The sequence below is a fragment of the Paralichthys olivaceus genome, chromosome 4 (genome assembly GCF_024713975.1).
Source record: "Paralichthys olivaceus isolate ysfri-2021 chromosome 4, ASM2471397v2, whole genome shotgun sequence".
NCBI lineage: Eukaryota > Metazoa > Chordata > Actinopteri > Pleuronectiformes > Paralichthyidae > Paralichthys > Paralichthys olivaceus.
In genome coordinates this window covers 24,922,894-24,941,532 of record NC_091096.1, presented here as the reverse complement: position 1 = coordinate 24,941,532, position 18,639 = coordinate 24,922,894, and the positions used below count along the sequence as shown (strand labels likewise).

The window sequence follows — 18,639 nt, the reverse complement described above, 5'->3', positions numbered from 1 at the left end:
TTTCTGGCCTGAATTTTAAAAATATAATAATCTTAGAATTTGACAACAACATTCACCTGTACTTAAAATTAAAACTTGTTATACAGAAACAGTTAATGTCATGGGTGTAAATGAGGACACAGCATATCCAGGAGCTTTGCATATGTACAAAGGCTACAGGACTTCCTTGAAGACACTTCACCTCTCAACCATAAGGCTTCTTCTTCCTGATCTGTCTTTATGAATGTGACTGTCGTCTACTATAGTGGTGTGGGTTTGATGAAGGTGCTCCGGTTTCCTCCAACATTAGAATAATAAATAAATATGTGTTATATCATTCATCTGGCTTTATTGTCAATATTTAATAATAAAATATATGCTAATATAATTTCCACAAGGGGGCCTCCTCTCCCTGTAGTTACTAGTATTTGCTATTACTATCCATGTGCATTATGTAGTCATTCCCATTATTTGTAACATACAGTGGAGCTATTTCATTGGGTGTCAGATGTGATGTACTTCATTTTTAAATCATTTGTCTTTGTGTGTGATTTATTTCAACCTGAGAAAGACTAATGTTTGGTCAATGTGCTCATTTTTTTAAATCATCGAGTCATAATAACTATGATAATATTGTATTACTGTACTTAAACAAAGCAGTTTGGAAATCCATGGCTTCTTTTGTGGGCAGTAGTTGTCTTCCTGTGCACCAAGAACACCGCTGTCAGATCCACGTCAAGTTTAGTCAGTAGCAACACTTAGTGGTACATTCAACCTTCAATGTTCCTTTTCAAACTGTGTAGTATTATACTCTGTATTCTCAGTAAAGCTATTCAATTGAAAATGATTTGCTTTGTATCAGGATGAGTCACTTTGTTATGATGATGTTACATTGTGGTGAACATTGTGCATAAAGTGAAAACAAGGTTGCTTTGGAATTTTTCCTCAGCGTTTTATTTGCAGAGAATAAAAGCAGTGATCAGCAGGGAGCTCTCAGTGCAGAACTGTGCAGCCAGTGATAATGAGACCTAACAACCAGGATCGATCTCACATCCATACACTGTAAACACAATGCTGTTAACATCTGCTGATATCTTCAACCTCACAGTTTGATACCAGATCATCTGTCGAATCTCTGCTCACCACTGATCATTCAAACTAATATTTACCTCCAGCTCTCTGACACAAATACCATTGACATTGCTCACTTTACTGTGTTAGTGAGTGGCTTATCTGAGCTACTCAAATTCTGTGTGCATTCCTAAAGTCTGAATTCACCAGATGTGACACAATAAAAATATTTTGTGGACTTATTTACTTCATTGTTTATAGGGCTCAGGTTAAGTCTAAAATAAAAATCAGCATCTTTTCTAACATCACTACATTTAAAAAATATTCCTATTCATATTGTCCGTTGTACTTGATCACTTAGCCATAGTTTGAACTGGAAAAATGGTCTGTATATTTATTTACAGCCTTTATAGCCTTCATGACCACTCACAATTCTTTTAAATTAGTTTTTTGCCTTTCAGACATTCACACACACACATTCATAGTCTGCATCTTTGTGCAGTACTTTCTCTATGAGAAGGGAACATTTTGGGGTTCAGTATCTTGGGACACTTCAGCATGCGGAGTGAGGAAGACTGGGATCAAAATACCAAATTCTGTTAAGAGGACGACCACTCTCCCCCCTGAACCACAGCTGCCCAATTTATTTATTAAATAAATAGTCATAATAAAATAGCGGTGGAATGTAACTGTGCTTTTACTTGAGAACTTTAACACTGTACACTACTTTATACTTCTACTGCAATTTCTAACTGAGAAACATTTTTAATCAATCACTTCTATTTTACAGCTTCAGTTTGCATATAAAGAGTTTACATCTGAAAATCAACTTGATATCAATGTTAAATAGATGCATTTTCATATAGTACATTGAACTACCAAGTATCAAAGCAATAAATTAGCTCTGGCTCAGGAAGTAGAGCGGGTTGTCCACTAACCAGAAGATCAGCGGTTCGATCTATGCCTTCTCCATTCCACATGCTGATCTGTCCTTAGGCAAGAAACTGGATCCTAAATAGCCCCTGACGACTCCAGTGGTTAAACTTGTCACCTGACTACAATGATGTACAGGTGTACCCCATGACCCTGTCAACCGAGCACAAGTCTGACCACAGTCATCACTACAATCAACAATGCTGTGTGTGGTCAGGGGGGAAACAGACTTTGAAACAGAGACTTCATAAATAAACTTCACAAATATACTTCACTTTACTTCCTCATGTTAAGATCCTCTGAGTGAGTCTGATGATATGGACACTAGAATGTAACTCGTAAGTACAGTTTGCAGGATTTGTCAGTGGCTGTTTGTAAACACACTACTCTACACTACCCTGCTGGGCGGCTGTGGCTGCGGGGTAGAGCGTTCAGCAGTTCGATCCCCAGTCTTCCCCATCAGCATGCCGATGTGTCCTTGGGCAAGATGCTGAACCCCGAATTGCCCCCTCTACTGTCTGTGTGCAAGAGTGAATGGCAACCTGTGCTGTAAATCACTTTGAGTGGTCACCAAGACTAGAAAAGCTCTATATGTATACAAACCATTTATCATTCACTCAAAGATGGCCCCTCTTCTGCCCCCCCTGGTTAGACAGAGCTAAGTTTCACAGTCCTCTCTCTCCACCTGGGGGCATCAGTCGTCAGTCAGAGTTCAGAAAACTACATGGTTTGCAGTGTAGTTATTCAAAGGGATTTTCTCCTCCTGTCAGACTGAGCTCTGTCCTTTGACAGTCAGGCAGGTCATAGTAGATCCTACTGATGTCAACCTGTTTTCTGTAGGGCAGTAAGTCCTGTGGGGTAAATGTGTCACTCTGGCTGGTCCACACAGTTAGACTGTACCTGTGAACGACATGGGATGACACACATCATAAACGTTTCATTTACATATGTCAGTGCCACAAATAATTACTCATTCAAGAGGTGAGGTCTGTTGTTATACAGTATGTTACCATAACCAAAAAATACTTTTCTCTACTCTTAACCTGAACTGTTTTCAACTGTGACATATTGTTTGTGTGTGTGTGTGTGTGTGTGTGTGTGTGTGTGTCTGTGTGTGTGTGTGTGTGTGTGTGTGTGTCTGTGTGTGTGTGTGTGTGTGTGTGTGTGTGTGTGTGTGTGTGTGTGTGTGTGTGTGTGTGTGTGTGTGTGTGGAAACGACACCGGATCTGTTCCTTTTTTAACCCACAAGTGAACAGTTGATTAAAATCTGTACCTAAACAATTGCAAATCTTAGACGCATTAAAATGTGCAATTTAGCTGTTGCTGTATCAAAAACTGTTATTTGAGTATTTTTTAATCAAAATTGCTCCCTTTCCTGAAAAACATAAAAATGTACTCATGGCCCAATATATTCAGTTTTCTAAATCAACAGAGGCTAGCAAAACCTACATTTATTGGAAATACACCAGGCTGCAATAAACCAAAAGTTTCCTTTAACACGGCATAATGACAGGATGGCTCGTGTGTGACAGTGCAGCAGTGATGAAGTAATGCTGATGTGACTGACTGGCCTCACCATGTTTAGAATTACCTGTCTGACTGCTGCAGCAGCCATGTGAGCTGGGAGAACGACTGGGCCAGGAGAGCTGCACGTACTGGGAAGGTGACTGGATGTTTCAGGGTTCTACATATCTCCTCCATCACATGCACCATATCCCAGCTGTAACCTGGAAAAGAATTAAACGAAACATCCATAAGCAGGGTGCCTCTCACGGTATCTACAGTTTCACAAAACCATTTACTGCATTTCTTCAAATAATGACCAAGGCCTTTGTTTACCTCAACTGCTAAAGATTAGTTGGCTGTTATCATCTGCACCCGTTTAAGTTAGCAGTGTGCTGTTACTACAAATTCAACATCTAACCATTTCAAAGTAAAAGCCTTCGAGTATTTCAGTGGACAAACCTTAGACAAGAAGATGTCACACCTTGTTAAGCCCTATGAGACAAATTGTGATTTGGGAATATGGGCTTAACATACTATTTGATTGATTGATTGATTGAAATAGACAAGCTAAAAGCCCATATCAAAGCAATCTAGGCATCAATAATGCCTTGGCAGGCCGATTGCCTCCAATCAATTTCCCAATCAAGTACTCAGTCCTTAAATGAACATTCTTTTCACAAGTCGGACATTTCTGTATTGCAAATCCTCTTTTGATTGATCTTTGGACATATTTGATTATTTTGAGATACTGGATTTTTAATTTTCATTAGCTGTAATTGATTAAATTAAAACAAAAAAGACTTGAAATGCTTTGAAAATGTGTCGATAAGTAATCCAGGACAACAAAGAGTTGATTAGAGGCCAAGTTGGGATTAAATGTATGTCTCCTGCATTCTCCTACTAATCCCAGACACGCACACAAAGACAAACACAGCCATGCTTCCTCCTGCAGATATGTGGCCGCTGCTTATTTCTCCCTCTCCTCTGCTTCACTATTGTGCCTTTGAATCAATACATATAAACATTATGATCAGGTCAGCATAAGAAGCCTTATTTAGAGAAATGGTTGGGATGATAAATTTACCACATCATGCTCGAAATCCTTCAGACTGATGTTGGCTTGGTGTGTCAGAGCATTGACTTTTAAGGTCTAGACCTCAGTATGTACAGTGCCTTGAGATAATGTATGTTATTATTTTGAGCAATACAAATTGAATATAATTGAATTTTCTCACCTATTGAATCTCAGTAAAACCTGAAGACTGAAGACTTTGAGGAGATAACTTGATACAGCAAACACAGCCAATGGTAGTATAGTGTCATCACCTGGGTTGTCTGTACCAGCAGTCCATCCTGTCGTCCAGCCAAGGGAGAGCACAGCGTGAGTGGGGAGAGTTGTCACGGCAGAAAGAAAAGCGTGAGGGTCCAGAGGTGTGGCCTGTCCACCAGGACCAGAGACAATGTCTGCGTTGATCCACACAGGACGGTTCAGGTCAGGCAGCATTTCCTCCAGCAGAGCCACAGATGGAGACACTGCCTCCAGGCTGCAGGGAGAGTAAACCGCAGGGTGAACATCACACACAAAGCCGCGCATTAGTTAGAGGGAATTCAAGTGAATCTCACCTCTTAAAGTCGAGTTTTATTCCCATGTTGTGCTCTTTCACTCCTTCCAGCCACTCCTTCAGTGTGATGTCGCTGTCTGTGTCAGGGGGGTGTGCCATGATTGGCTCTTTGGGGTCATGACCTCTCATGATTATGTCTGCCTCAATCATATGAGTGGGACCTAAGGGTCACAGTTGATCAAACTGGTCAGTGAAAAACGCATTAGCTGATATTATTAAGACTTAAGAAAAACAATATGCACTACTCTGTATATTTGATTTACTTATTTAGGGTTGGGTATATTTAAACTGACATTATGGGAAGTTTTTATAGTAAAAAATAAGTTCAACAAACTAAATCCTTCTTCTTTTAATGTTAATGTTGCACATTTGATATGGTGTTGGCCATATTATTATCATTTGTATCATTAATAAATATAAATATGAATATACGTTGTGTATCAGCACTTCAAACAACAGACTGAATGCAAGTTAATGTCACTGCCTAAATAATGCATCTGTGCAACAGACTTTTGATTTGTTCCGTTTTTTGCAGCATTTTATCCTGATGTATTCTGCAACTTATATAACTGACTCATTTATGTCATTAAGTATGTAAATTAACCATAACATTTTCTTTTTTTATTCAGTGTTTAAATGTATCTAAAGGACTCCAAGTCTGATTAAACTAGTTACTCAGCAGGATTACACAAAAACTACTCCACCAATTTCCATGATTTTTTGTGGAGAAGTGGGACATGACATATCTGATAAACTGGCACCTGAATGTGTATGAAAGGCTAAAATAATAGGCATAACTTACACACCCTGACAAACCACTAAAGATTTATATCAGTCTCTCTGCGACAAGAAGTCAACAACACTGGACCTAAGAGGGTAGGATTAATAGGTGGAAATGCTTCCTAATGTAATAAATGTTCAGATATATCCCTGAATATCTGTCTGATCAATATAAAGTCAGCATAACAAAACAAAAACATTTAATTCTACATTTACAGCAGTACAGAGGAGAGATAGGCTGCAATCATCAGATTGAATAGGTAAGAGATAACCAATTATGAAAATATATCAGTTTCTTTTCAGTTTATCCTTTTATCTAATGGACCATTCAGTCAGCTCTGCTCTACATACATTCTCAACAGTCAGTTTGATGACTACAAGAGTGTAGACAGACCAAAGTCACTTGTAGTGTTATAATGAAAGCAAAGTTAAATTGTTTATAATAAGCATTGTTGCCACAAGAGTCTATGTGAAACTGATTTTTCTACAAACTGAGAGGTGATGAGAACAGTTGGCTTTTATGTCAACACCAATAAAACAACCGGGAGTTGAGAAGAGTGCAGTCGTGGGGTAAATGAATCACATTTTAACTTCTGCAGCCACTCAGCATTGAAAAGACAGCTGGTAAATAAGCAAACAAATAAACAAATAAATAAAGTTTCTTCCTTGGAAAAACAAAGTCTGATTTAAGACACATGACGGTGCCTTCAATTTTATTTATAACATCAAATGAGCTAATATCTTGTGAAGCCCCATTTCTGTCAATGAAATCAAAAAAGGCCTTGATAATAGAAACACCAAGTTATAGTTGTAATATAAAACAATGAAGTGCTACTTTTACATTTGATCTCATTATAAATACCATGTTTATCTTTTATTATCAAGGATGAATTCCCATAGTCTTTTTCTTTCGCTGGTGGAAATGAGCTTCAACAGACATCAGTGTGTGGAGGGGCTGGGTGGAGGTGTTATCATGATAAAGTCCATCAGTGAGGTGGTCAGACATGTTGTAGTGGACACACACCTGTCACCGCCTCGTGCAGCCTGCTCCTGCTGTTGACTGCGTGACACCATCTCACCTCAGCACCGTCCCTCCGCCTTATCTGCCTCCGACTTAACAAGTAGTCCAGAGTCCCGTCGCACATCCTCCCTATGAAATCAGAGTTAATGTTAGTGTCAATGTTAATGTTACAATTCAAATCAAATCAAATTTTATTTGTATAGCCCAAATTCCCAAAACACATTTTGCCTCAGAGGGCTTTACAATCTGTACAGGTAGTGACACCCTCTGTCCTTAGACCCTTGGTTTGAGTGAGGAAAAACTTGCCCACAAAAAACCCTTTTAACAGGGAAAAGAAGGTGGAAGAGACCTCAGGGAGAGCCACAGAGGAGGGATCCCTCTTCCAGGACGGACAGACGTGCAATGGATGTCACGTGTACAGAACAACACAACAGAAACATATTGTACAATTACAATGAAAGACAATGATTACAGTAGCAGTGGTTAGCAGTGGTGGTATACAACAATGCTACAATAATAAACAAGTAAATATTAATGTCATGGAATTATGACTAATAGTAATAACAAGAGTGGATGTCAGGCAGGGCCATGGCAGTAGTGAACCACGATCCATGACCTGGGAGCAGCCATGATCCATGAGAACCTGCTGGACGAGAGAGCACAGAAACTCCGGGGAAGAAGTTTAGTTAGTAACATGCATTAATGAGGCATGTATGTTTAGAGATGGGGATGATAATAGAGAGAGAGCTATATCCTATAGCAGCATAACTAAGGGCTGACCTGAGCCAGCCCTAACTATGAGCTCTATCAAAGAGCAAAGTCTTAAGACTACTCTTAAAAGTGTTGACCGTGTCTGCCTCCCGAACCCAAACTGGTAGTTTGTTCCACAGAAGAGGAGCTTGATAACTGAAAGCTCTGGCTCCCAAGCTACTTTTGGAGACTATGGGAACCACAAGGAACCCAGCCTTCTGAGAGCGTAGTGTTCTGGAGGGGTTACAGTCCATGTTCATGTTAGTGTTCATGTCCATGTTAGCGTTCATGTTAGAGTCCATGTTAGTGTTAGTGTCCATGTTAGTGTTCATGTTAGAGTCCATGTTAGTGTTAGTGTCCATGTTAGTGTTCATGTTAGAGTCCATGTTAGCGTTCATGTTAGAGTCCATGTTAGTGTCCATGTTAGTGTTCATGTTAGAGTCCATGTTAGTGTTAGTGTCCATGTTAGTGTTCATGTTAGAGTCCATGTTAGCGTTCATGTTAGAGTCCATGTTAGTGTTAGTGTCCATGTTAGTGTTCATGTTAGAGTCCACGTTAATGTTAGTGTCCATGTCCATGCTAATGTTCATGTTTGTGTCCATGCTGATGTTAATGTTAGTGTCCATGTCCATGCTAATGTTCATGTTTGTGTCCATGCTGATGTTAATGTTAGTGTCCATGTCCATGCTAATGTTCATGTTAGTGTCCATGCTCATGTTAATGTCCATGTTCATGTTAGTGTCTATGTTCATGTTAGTGTCCATGCTAATGTTGATGTTAGTGTCCATGCTAATGTTGATGTTAGTGTCCATGCTAATGTTCATGTTAGTGTCCATGCTAATGTTGATGTTAGTGTCCATGTTAATGTTCATGTTAGTGTCCATGCTAATGTTCATGTTAGTGTCCATGCTAATGTTCATGTTAGTGTCCATGCTAATGTTCATGTTAGTGTTCATGTCAGTGTCCATGTCCACATCAGAGCCATGTCACGCAGCTCAGTTTGACGACAAGCTTCCGCCGTGACGTTAGCTCACAGGACATCAGTGCATAATCGCACGGAGCGCAGCTGAACATGGTTCACACTGCTCACATGTTCGTGTCCTTCAACTTCCAAACAACATTACACATAAAACAAGCGCTTCACAAGAAACCAGTGCGACAGAAGTAAGAATATTAGTGTCTCACCTCCACAACGAGACACGAGCTCACACTGTCAAACCTGCAGAGAAACACTGACTGCACCTCCGGTCCGGCGCTTTCAAAATAAAAGATCCAGTACGCTGGTGTATCCCATTTCCAAACACTAGAAATCTACTCAGAGCGATGCTACATGAGCCACTCTGTCCCATACATTCTGTCCCATAGAGTCAGTATGTGCTGCAGTATTTGAATGTTTAAATATAAAGCTTAACTTTTAAGCACACGTGAGTGAGTGTAATAGACAAAATGGAGACATTATTGTTATTGTATTTTGTCTTTAAAATCTTTAACACTCCGTCCTTCACTCCCCTCTCCTTCTCTTTATGTGCAGCTGTTGCCACCCAGTCATTTTTATCATGAGCATTTTAATCAATTTGAGCATTTATTTAATATTTTACAGTATGCCTCCTGTGTATACTATGTATAATGCGCTTTTATTATTTCATATATGTTTAATATGCATTTTAATTAAAAAAAACCTATATTCAAGCACTTATTTTTCAGTGTATGTTAGAGTCATTTCACAGTTTCCTAAGCATTAATGTCCATATACTGAACAGAATCTAAAAACACAACCCTCTGTATATCAAATAAATGTCATTGTGTGTTCATATTAAAACCAGCAGAAGAGCCAGTGAGAATAGATGTTTCAGTATCAGACAGAACGTGTTCACCAGGCTGCAGTTTGCTGTGGTCTGCTGGGGAGCAGCATTGGAGCCGGTGACACCAACAGAATCAACAAGCTGATTTAGAAGGCTGGCTCCATCATTGGCTGCAAATGCAAACTCTTTTAAAGTGGTGTTGGAGAATAAGCTGTTATCCATCATGGACAATCAAAAGCACCCTCTCTATCACCTGGTGGTCAGACAGCAGAGCACTGTATCTGTTGGATCTATTTGGATTAAAGATGTCTTGAATTGCATAAAGCTGGGAAAAAAAATGGGCACACACTCAATGGGTCTATAAATAAGTTCTGGACAATTTGGGCCCCCTTCTTTTCTCATGTTAAGAGATTACATTTCCCCACGAGCCCAGAATGATGTATGTATATGTATATGTATATATATCATTTTTATTTTCCTACTATCTTACTTTATCCTTCTTGGATAGAGTGGGGAAGGCCATGGTGTGTGAATACTCAAGCTCTTGGTTGTCAGGAAGGACTTCATTGGTTGAGCTCGTTGTCCTGTAAAAACTGTGTTAACATATTTTTTGTTACTGTTTTTTGTGTTTTTGTGTATTTATTTGCTTATTTTTGTTTGTGTATTTTAATTTTATTTTACTATTTTAATTGCTGTTTTGTGATATATATGTTATATTGTGATATGGTGATTGTTACGTCCCCTGGGTGGAACTAGGAGTACAGGAGGACCATAACCCACCAACAACCAATGAGGTGATGAGTCAGAGCAGATTTGACAAATAAGGTGTCTTTTATTCCAATTGCAAATTATAAATGCAAACAGAACTCACAATAATAGAATATGGGTCGAGGAAGAACAAGGAAGTTGCCAAATCAATAAAAGAAATATAACAAACCACGCCTGACTGTTTGCTACAGCTTAAACAAAAATCACAAACAAAAGGCCTCATCTGATAATCTAAAAAATAGCTTCATTGAAATAGATACAAAGGTGGCAACAACCCAACTGACTAGTGTGCCTAAACAAAAAGGAGTACCTACGTGAGTGAATGAGTATCCAACTTACCTAGTCCTTCCTACCCACCACATCTACTATGGTATTTTAACAAGTTTGCTATTATACCAACACAACAACAAATCATGGGTGCTGCACACAGGCTGAGGTCAGAGAGAGCAAAAGAACGAGACTCTCAGGTGTGCTCTTTTTGTAGATGCCCCCTCACTGCCGGTTGGACATGCTCTACTTAGTGGAGGAAGGGACCACTCCCATCTTACCTGTAGAGAAAACAGAGGGAAATGTATTCACTGGTACAAAGTGACTGCTCTCTTCAGTGTTGCCTCCTTGTAGGACAGGGAAGAAAAATAATACAATACACCTTTGCTTTTGCATGTGGCACACCCTGCAGAGCTTGTCTAACCTGCCAGGAATGCGGAGATCGTAGGAGGGGGCATTACATCCACAAAGGCAAGGCAGACTGTGTGGACAGCATAGACTGTATATAAAGATGTGAACCATTTGCTGTGTCTTATAGCCCCAGCAAGACGGTCCAGGAAAGAGGTAAGAGCTCCCTGAATATATATATATATATAATATATACAGTACTATATATACAGTACACTATATACAGTGTATATATATATATACTGTATATGGTACTTGTGTGTTTAGCTTTTCAGGACCGATCATATGTTTTGACCTAATGAGGCTTCTCTCTTTGATAGAACAGTGTACTAAGCCCTCACTGTAGTAGGCCTGTTTAAACTACCCTGAGTATGTGTGTATCTACATTTAACAACTTAATGTTTATTCTAAAATGTAGTTTACACTCTTTGGTTTACGTTTTTTTATATATATATATATATATGTAGCCAGGTGGACTGGGGTTACAGTACTTTTAGTGCGTTTGTTGTGTTTCAGTCGAATAACAGAGGCTGCTGTCACTTTAAGACTAGCAATGTCTCGCGAGAACCCAGACGTCCCGTGAGAAGTGAGAGACCCGCGAAATAGTGTGACCGTGACGCCAGCGACTTCTGCCGCGTGTGAAGTTCAACAGTAAGTGTATAGATGTACAGAAACACCGTCAAACCCACAGTAACTAGTAGCGGAAGTTACTAGATGAATGCTATTGAGCTAACCGGCCAGTGTGTGACGACCGGAGATATCGTTCTTCACTGTTAGTGGGCGTAGATCGTCGAGTGTGTGCACGCGCTGCCTCCATCTTGTTGAGAGCTGAGCTGAGTGAAGGATCGGCGTAAGTGACTCCATATGAACCATAAAAGTCCTCGTTATGGCGTCCTGTATTTCACTGTGTGTTTGTGTTACTGAAAATTGTGTCTTGTATATCGATGCCCCTCGCAGAGGGGACAGAGAGGACTGTGTCCAGGTGTGAATCCAGGCTGTAGGCTATCCATTGGGCGTGAGTGAGTTTAAGATTTACATGTTAAAAAGACAAGTAATTTAAGTTCGAGCAGGATAGTTTGTGAGAAAATGTTTGAATGTTGCAAATATAAATTTCTGCCAGTTCCTGTATTTTGCACTACAAATGACTGTATTAGTGACGTGGCTGAGTAAGAGATAAGTGTATTATATCTGTTTATGTAGGAAAGCAGCCACTACTGTTGTCTGTTTATACTGAAAGTTAAAGTTTAGAAAAAATCCACTTTGTTGAGAGGGAAAGCACTATTTTGTTAATTTTTTATGTTTATTGATACAACCCTCAAAATTAAATGAATGCTGTGTTCCTCGGAGTGCAGTCAGGGAATACAAATACCCACAAAAAAATATTTCATTGTGTCTAGTCCTCTCTTATGACCGGGCCACATATAACACAAACATCAAATTCTGTGTAATAATTCCAATTTATGGCAACAATTGTGTATAATGACATTTTTAAATTATCGAGTCTTTATAGTCTCTTTTAATCCATATACTGAATTTATGAGATGTTAATGTCCATAAACCCTGATGAATGGATTATTACTACTACTACTGCTACTGTTTCATGTTTAACTGAGTTTATGCTTTTATAATGGAACCAATGTCTGTCTGGCAGCAGAGATGACACGGAAAAAAGCTGTCGGTACATCCGGTGCCACCAGGCAAAGGGCCTGGTGGCGTTTGCGACAGCGATGGAGGATGTTGGGGATGTTTGAGATCAACCCAGAGCATGAATTCTATCATTTTACATCCATAATAAAAGAAGGCATGCAGGCTGTGATCCAGGCCTCCATCGACACACCACCTGAGGTGAACGCTCTTCTCATTTAAGCACAATGGTTGGATGTAAACATGATCATGATCTCAGGAACTTTTTACCTTTTTACACAGGATACACTCACAGAGGAGCATTATAAAGCAGAGGAAACTCAAACCCATGAGGCAAGTGGTCATATCCACTTAACTCATTTTCCTGTTATTCTGACAGCAACTTTGAATGCTTTGAATATTTGAAAGCTCTTGGCCATTCATAATTTTAGTTTGTTGTTCTATGAATTCCTCTCAAATGAATTTTAATCCTTGTATTCCAGGGCTTTGAGATACAGACGTTTGCAGCACCAGTGTTTGCTAAACTGAGGCATTCACTGGACATCACAGAGAAGGAATACCTGGACTCACTCTGCTTGGGTGGCTACTACCTCCAGTTTGTCAGCAACTCCAAAAGCAAGGCAGATTTCTTTGTCACGTGAGCATCATCCTCTGTAACACACATTCATGATGACTCTGATTTAAAACTAATATGACATCAAAGTGCTCATTTTCAAGCATAACAACACACATATATTCACATGCACATGCTTCAGCCCAGGAACTATGTCCACTTTTAATGATTCTGCAGCTCAAACCTGCAGGGCCAGTGGAGGAAGTAGTGTGGCTCTTATAAAGGTGTTAGGGGGTTAAAGGTACAGTGTGTAGAATTTAGTGATATCTAGTGTTGAAGTTGCATGTTGCAGCTGAACACCCCTCACCTCACCATCTCCTTACAAACATGAAAAATAACCTGTGGTAGCTTCAGTTGTCATAAAAACTCAAAAGGTGTTTAGTTTGTCCAGTCTGGATTAATGTAAAAAACATGGCGGGCTCCATAGAGAGGACCCCCTCAATGTAAATATGAAGTATTTAAATATAAAGGGTCTTTTCTGGGGTAAAGAAAACTACAATTCATTAAATTTAGATGAAATGAACTAGTGAAAACATCATGAGGATTATTCTACATTAAATTTCTGCCAGTAGATCCCTTTCACCTAAATCTTACACACTGGACCTTTAAGTGGAACGTATAAAAAAATACCAATTTGACAATAAGTGATTGATTCATATGCTTTGTGTAGTACCCCCACACAAAGAAGATCCACATTGGTTTGTGTGTTTTTTAAGCAAGATTTTTATCTTTTTTATTCAACATTGATTTTTTAAAATAATTTGTCGGGTCTTAGCAGCAGTAGGGATCTACCATTCTGGTAGTTATTATTTTGTTCTGAGATTTAAAGACTGCTTCAGAATGGTAAAGTAAGGATTTAAAATATGTTATTGACATTTTTACTGTTAGGTTTGCAGAACTGGTGCCTCTGGTAACATTAACTCTACTGTTCCATGCATGTGGAGAGGGAGAATTTTAAAATTGCTGACACTGAATATGAAAAAAAACATGGTCATATAACATATTCAGGGCTTATCTAGTTATGATAATTGACGTGGCTGTGCTTGGTTTCAGGAATGACAAGCGGTTCTTCCTAAAGACCCAGAGCAGACGGGAGATCAGGTTTCTCCTGTCCAATCTGCAGGCATACATGGACCACCTGGAGAAATACCCTCACTCACTGATGGTGAGATTTCTAGGTAAGAAGACTGGGTTACCCGGGGGAGTCACCTCCAGTGCTGACGCAGATGTTCCATGTTCCATCATGACACTTGAGTCCTACTGATCTGCACAAGACCACAAACCTGTACTTTCCAAACAAATGAACTGTTTATTATACCTAAATTCTCTGCTTGCAAATTTTTAATATTGACAGTTTTACTTTTTGATTTATATAGAAAAATCACAATTTAATAATATGCATCCTTCTTTTCTCTTTCCAGGTGTCTACAGGATTGTTATTCCAAATCAAATAAAGGTATTTCATCCATATAACAAGTCATTATATCCAATATATCCTAACAGTATCAGTACTACAATGCAGTGTTGTCTGTCTGCTCTTCAGAAGTACTTGATCGTGATGCAGAGTGTGTTTTACCCTGATGAGAGGATCAATATCAGGTACACCATCTATATTCACCCTGAGTTCTGCTGTGTGGATCTCTGCTGGGTCTATAAAGTGATGTTTCTGTTGCACAGATACGACATTAAAGGCTGTGAATTGGGTAGATGGACTAACCCTGACACTGGGGGAAAACAAATGATAAAAGTGCTGAAGGACAATAACTTTGAAGGGCAGTACATTGCATTAGGTGAGTGTCCTCACCCCTGCACTACTTGTTTCCATAGTCATTTGAAGTGTAAGGGCACACCAAATGGAAATGTTTGTGTGGTTGCTGCAGGTCAAGACAAACCCTGGTTTTCTGATCAAGTGAAAGCGGACGCTACCTTTCTTCAGGAGCTCAATGTGCTGGACTACAGTCTCCTGCTGGCCAATCAACCTCTGCACCGAGACGAGCTTGAAGGAAAACGCTCTTTGGCAAATATCGTTGTTCGTGCCACAAAGTAGGTTTCAAATGAGCAGGTACTGATGTTCTGTGCCAAAGTGAGATGTGTTAAAAAAGTCTGCCTGTTAACACATTTTAATGTCATCTAGAAACAAAATCTCTGGGATGTTATTTACTCAACTGGCAGTCCCTCCTTGATGGCTCCACTGTCCACAGAGTGGCTCAGTCCTAGGTTCCTTTCTATTTTGGAACTATGCACTTCCGCTAGCCCAAATAAAAGTTAATAATGATGATTGGAAATGGATGGCCAATGTATACATCTATTTTTTATTATTAATTTTTAAAGAGCCTGAAAATGTAACCACATGCTGCCTGCTCTTCGCCTTCCTTCATGTTGCTCCTGCCTCCTTTGGGAACCAAACCAAATTGCAAGTTGTGGCTGAATAGTTTTTTTTGGTGACACACCAGACTCCCCATGAAGGACAAGAGACTTAATGAAGTCAAACACATGTTCCATGAGGATACCTTCAATCTAAGCATTCGGTGTATTTCTGATGAATACTGAGTGAAATATCACAGTCTCTTCATCAGGACATGCAGCAAATAATTCAAATTTTGTATTGAATCAGTGATTTAAGCACACTGTTGCATCAATCAGCACTACATTTTGCTGTGGATCAGGACAAAGAGACAGATTTAGATTTTTTTAATCACTTTTTTCAACATTCTGTTTCTTTCACATTTTCTCTCATTTCTATGGAAATCATTTATGGAATATAATGAGAAAGAATCAGTGTGAAATCTGCAGATTGATTGTATTTAAGGGGATTGTTGGGCCTTGGTGGATGTTTGTGCTCTACTGCTTCGCATTCTAGTCTCTAATGTAACAACAAGTATACCCATAACCCTCCTGTGGACACAGCTGTTGGTCACCTTCAGAGATTGACTTTGGCCTTTCTCTGGCTTTGCGGATGTCCCTAACGCTACGCTCTACTCATGTTATGAGTAGCCACGTTGTACACCCCATGGCTAGAATGTCTGATTAGTATATGACACAGGCAAAGGGGTATGTGTAAACATCTGAATAAAGTCACTTTGTAGTTAGAAGATACAATCTCAGTTTCTATCCAATCAATTGGAATTACTTGCCATAGATGCAGAACTGGGTTATGACACAACATTTGCCCTGTAAGGTAGGCCTGTTTATTATCTTACAGCAGAGAAACCTAAGGACATCTGTGACCATTCTAATCTTACACTCTGGTAAATGACAAAAAAAGACCACAATATGGTTCAGTCCTGACATCACAGTGCCATTCATTGGCACTCTGACACAAAGTTTGAATTGGACATTCTGTTCCTTTAGGTGTGAGAAGGATAAAAATGAAAATTCATTATCTACTCACCATTGTGCCGATGCAGAGTCGGGTGAAGTGTTTGAGTCCACAAAACAATTTTCAGGGGTAAACATTGTTGCAGCCAAATCCCATATAATTGAAGTAACAATTCTTAAAAACGTAAAAAAACAAAAGAGAAAATCATGAACGCTTCACGAACACTGCTCCTGTGGTGTCATCCAAGTGTCCGTAAGCCCTGACATTCAAATTTGTCTCGAAATGATGTCAAAACACTTCAACCACCCCCCCATCGGCATAATGGTGAGTAGGTAATGAATTTTCATTTTTATCCTTAACTATTGCTTTCAGCAATATTCTTCAGTCTTGTGTATTTATGTAATTTGATGTCATGAGTGAGTAGTTCCTTTCGGCTGGTGAAAAAGATGAATCCAGTTTGCTAGACTGACTTAAGACAAGTGTTTCACAGTAAACCCGATTGTGTACGCTCTATCTTATAGGTCTTTGGACTTAGTTAGTCCCACAGAGGACCCCCCCACCATCCCACTACTGTCAGAGACCCGGGGTGAGAGGGTACCTGATACCACAGACAGTGGGTCAGGCCAGCCACAGGCAGCAGCTGACAGTGCTAGTGAAGGGATCCCCCTCCAGGATATAAACTGGACGGCTAAAGAAACCAGGACCGACTCAGTGCTCCAGGATTTTCAGGAGCATCATCACAGGCTTCTGCCCAATTGCAAAAATGCCATTCATGTGATTGATGGGCCGGATCAACGCTACTTTGTCGGCATCATTGACATTTTTACCGTCTTCAACTGCAAGAAAAAACTGGAGAACCTGTGGAAAAGCCTCCGTTACCCAGGCAGAGCCTTTTCCACGATGAGACCAACCAAGTACTCACGCAGATTCTGTCAGTGGATACAGGAACACACTCAATGAGAAATAACAAAAACCCATTCATCACTGCATAAAACACCATCTGCTATATAACCCCCAATGTCCACTGGATGGGGCTGTGACTCTGAAGTTTGTAATTCATTATACTGAGTGGTCAAAAGCCAATTGGTCTAAGACATTTGGACTCTATTCTAAATACCTGTTTTCTTATTTCAATTTTCAATGATATGACCACAAGAGTAAGTAAAACAATTAAAAGTGACTGCACATGTGTGAGTGTAACTTGAAGTTGTTATACTTGCAGATGGCTTTAAGATGCTTTTGAAACACACTAGTTGTTGTGCATGAGTTCTAAAAATGTTGCTTGAATTATGCTACATTATTGTAAATGAACCACACTGTTGGGACCTGGTATCTGTGAACCATAGTTGGGCCTACATGTGTAGTTAAAAGCCTGACTGCATGTCTCCTTTGCTCTGGAGACAAAGGAGAGCTTCCAGAACTCGGTCTCCCAGGGTGCTTCATCTTCACACATAGGTGGTAAAACTGCTCCTGGAGACAACTCTCAACCACTATCGGTCACTGTGTGCCCCATGACCCATGAGGTCACCAGGCCAATATATGCCGACTTTCCCCTCTGCTAGTTTTTTTTCCCTTTTCACTCTTCGCCCTTCGGCCTCTTCCCCTGCCGACCTCCCCTGGAGGAGTAGGTTCTGGCCCTAATCTCCCAGCTAGGGAAACTTCCTCCATCCACAAGCTCCTCAACTTCAAGCAGGCCTGCCTAGAGCAGACTGCTAAAACCTTCCAAAGGCAGCGACGCGAGAGCCTGCCTAAGAACTTCAGCACAACTGGCCAAGACACAAGGTCTGACCAGCAGATGCACAACAGGATCTACAAACCAACAAGACCACTTCACTGGACTTCAAACAGCACATCCAAAAAGGACCTTTCCCCCTTTTTCATGGACGGGTTAAAAGTTTGACTTGTGTTGTTGTGATATTTGGTCATTTGTTATTTGAAAGTTATTGTTAGTTCTGTTAGGCTTTTCATTTTCTTTGCATGCATTTTACTACTTTCTTTAACCTGGCACCAACACCTCACACACTCATCTCCACAAACTTAACACCTACATGTGATCTCAGTCACATGGTCTCACCACTCCAGGGGGCCTTTTGTCTTCATAGTGGCCAGCTGCCATTTTGAATCTCAGTCACACACACACACACACACACACACAC

At 40.0% G+C, this 18,639-nt stretch overlaps 2 protein-coding genes across 16 annotated transcripts; one reads left to right on the top strand and one right to left on the bottom strand.

Moving 5' to 3' along the window:
* Positions 1-910: 910 nt before the first annotated feature.
* Positions 911-8,973, bottom strand: fam151b (family with sequence similarity 151 member B). Of its 3 annotated transcripts, none has more exons than XM_020094066.2 (6): positions 8,848-8,973; positions 6,916-7,041; positions 5,113-5,272; positions 4,816-5,033; positions 3,575-3,710; positions 911-2,883 (listed from the first exon to the last, which is right to left on the bottom strand). In XM_020094066.2, the coding sequence occupies exons 2-6, from the start codon at positions 7,034-7,036 to the stop codon at positions 2,724-2,726; spliced, it is 795 nt and encodes a 264-aa protein (XP_019949625.1). In that variant the 5' UTR covers positions 7,037-7,041; positions 8,848-8,973; the 3' UTR covers positions 911-2,723. The 3 variants fall into 3 exon arrangements, with proteins under 3 accessions (XP_019949625.1, XP_069380452.1, XP_069380451.1); XM_069524351.1 differs by lacking the exon at positions 8,848-8,973 and adding an exon at positions 7,262-8,637; XM_069524350.1 differs by lacking the exon at positions 8,848-8,973 and adding an exon at positions 7,215-7,356 and having other exon boundaries at positions 6,916-7,037.
* A 1,954-nt stretch (positions 8,974-10,927) lies between these two features.
* Positions 10,928-17,681, top strand: LOC109633596 (phosphatidylinositol 4-phosphate 5-kinase-like protein 1). 13 transcript variants are annotated; one of them, XM_069524341.1, is made up of 11 exons: positions 10,981-11,063; positions 11,865-11,922; positions 12,562-12,752; positions 12,834-12,884; positions 13,034-13,188; positions 14,218-14,342; positions 14,586-14,620; positions 14,708-14,763; positions 14,842-14,954; positions 15,045-15,207; positions 17,005-17,681. In XM_069524341.1, the coding sequence occupies exons 3-11, from the start codon at positions 12,564-12,566 to the stop codon at positions 17,441-17,443; spliced, it is 1,326 nt and encodes a 441-aa protein (XP_069380442.1). In that variant the 5' UTR covers positions 10,981-11,063; positions 11,865-11,922; positions 12,562-12,563; the 3' UTR covers positions 17,444-17,681. The 13 variants fall into 13 exon arrangements, with proteins under 13 accessions (XP_069380444.1, XP_069380447.1, XP_069380442.1 ...); XM_069524339.1 differs by having other exon boundaries at positions 11,012-11,063; positions 11,865-11,926; XM_069524335.1 differs by lacking the exon at positions 10,981-11,063 and adding an exon at positions 11,478-11,757 and having other exon boundaries at positions 11,865-11,926.
* The last annotated feature ends 958 nt before the right edge of the window (positions 17,682-18,639 follow it).

Excerpts from the sequence above, each read along its gene's own strand:
- fam151b (XM_020094066.2), bottom strand. The coding sequence starts at position 7,036 with ATGTGCGACGGGACTCTGGACTACTTGTTAAGTCGGAGGCAGATAAGG. Across the intron at positions 5,034-5,112 it reads ATAAAACTCGACTTTAAGAG|CCTGGAGGCAGTGTCTCCAT; the intron begins GTGAGATTCACT and ends CTCTCCCTGCAG. Across the intron at positions 2,884-3,574 it reads CTGCTGCAGCAGTCAGACAG|GTACAGTCTAACTGTGTGGA; the intron begins GTAATTCTAAAC and ends TGTCGTTCACAG.
- LOC109633596 (XM_069524343.1), top strand. The coding sequence starts at position 12,564 with ATGACACGGAAAAAAGCTGTCGGTACATCCGGTGCCACCAGGCAAAGG. Across the intron at positions 13,189-14,217 it reads AAGGCAGATTTCTTTGTCAC|GAATGACAAGCGGTTCTTCC; the intron begins GTGAGCATCATC and ends GCTTGGTTTCAG. Across the intron at positions 14,343-14,585 it reads ACTGATGGTGAGATTTCTAG|GTGTCTACAGGATTGTTATT; the intron begins GTAAGAAGACTG and ends TTCTCTTTCCAG.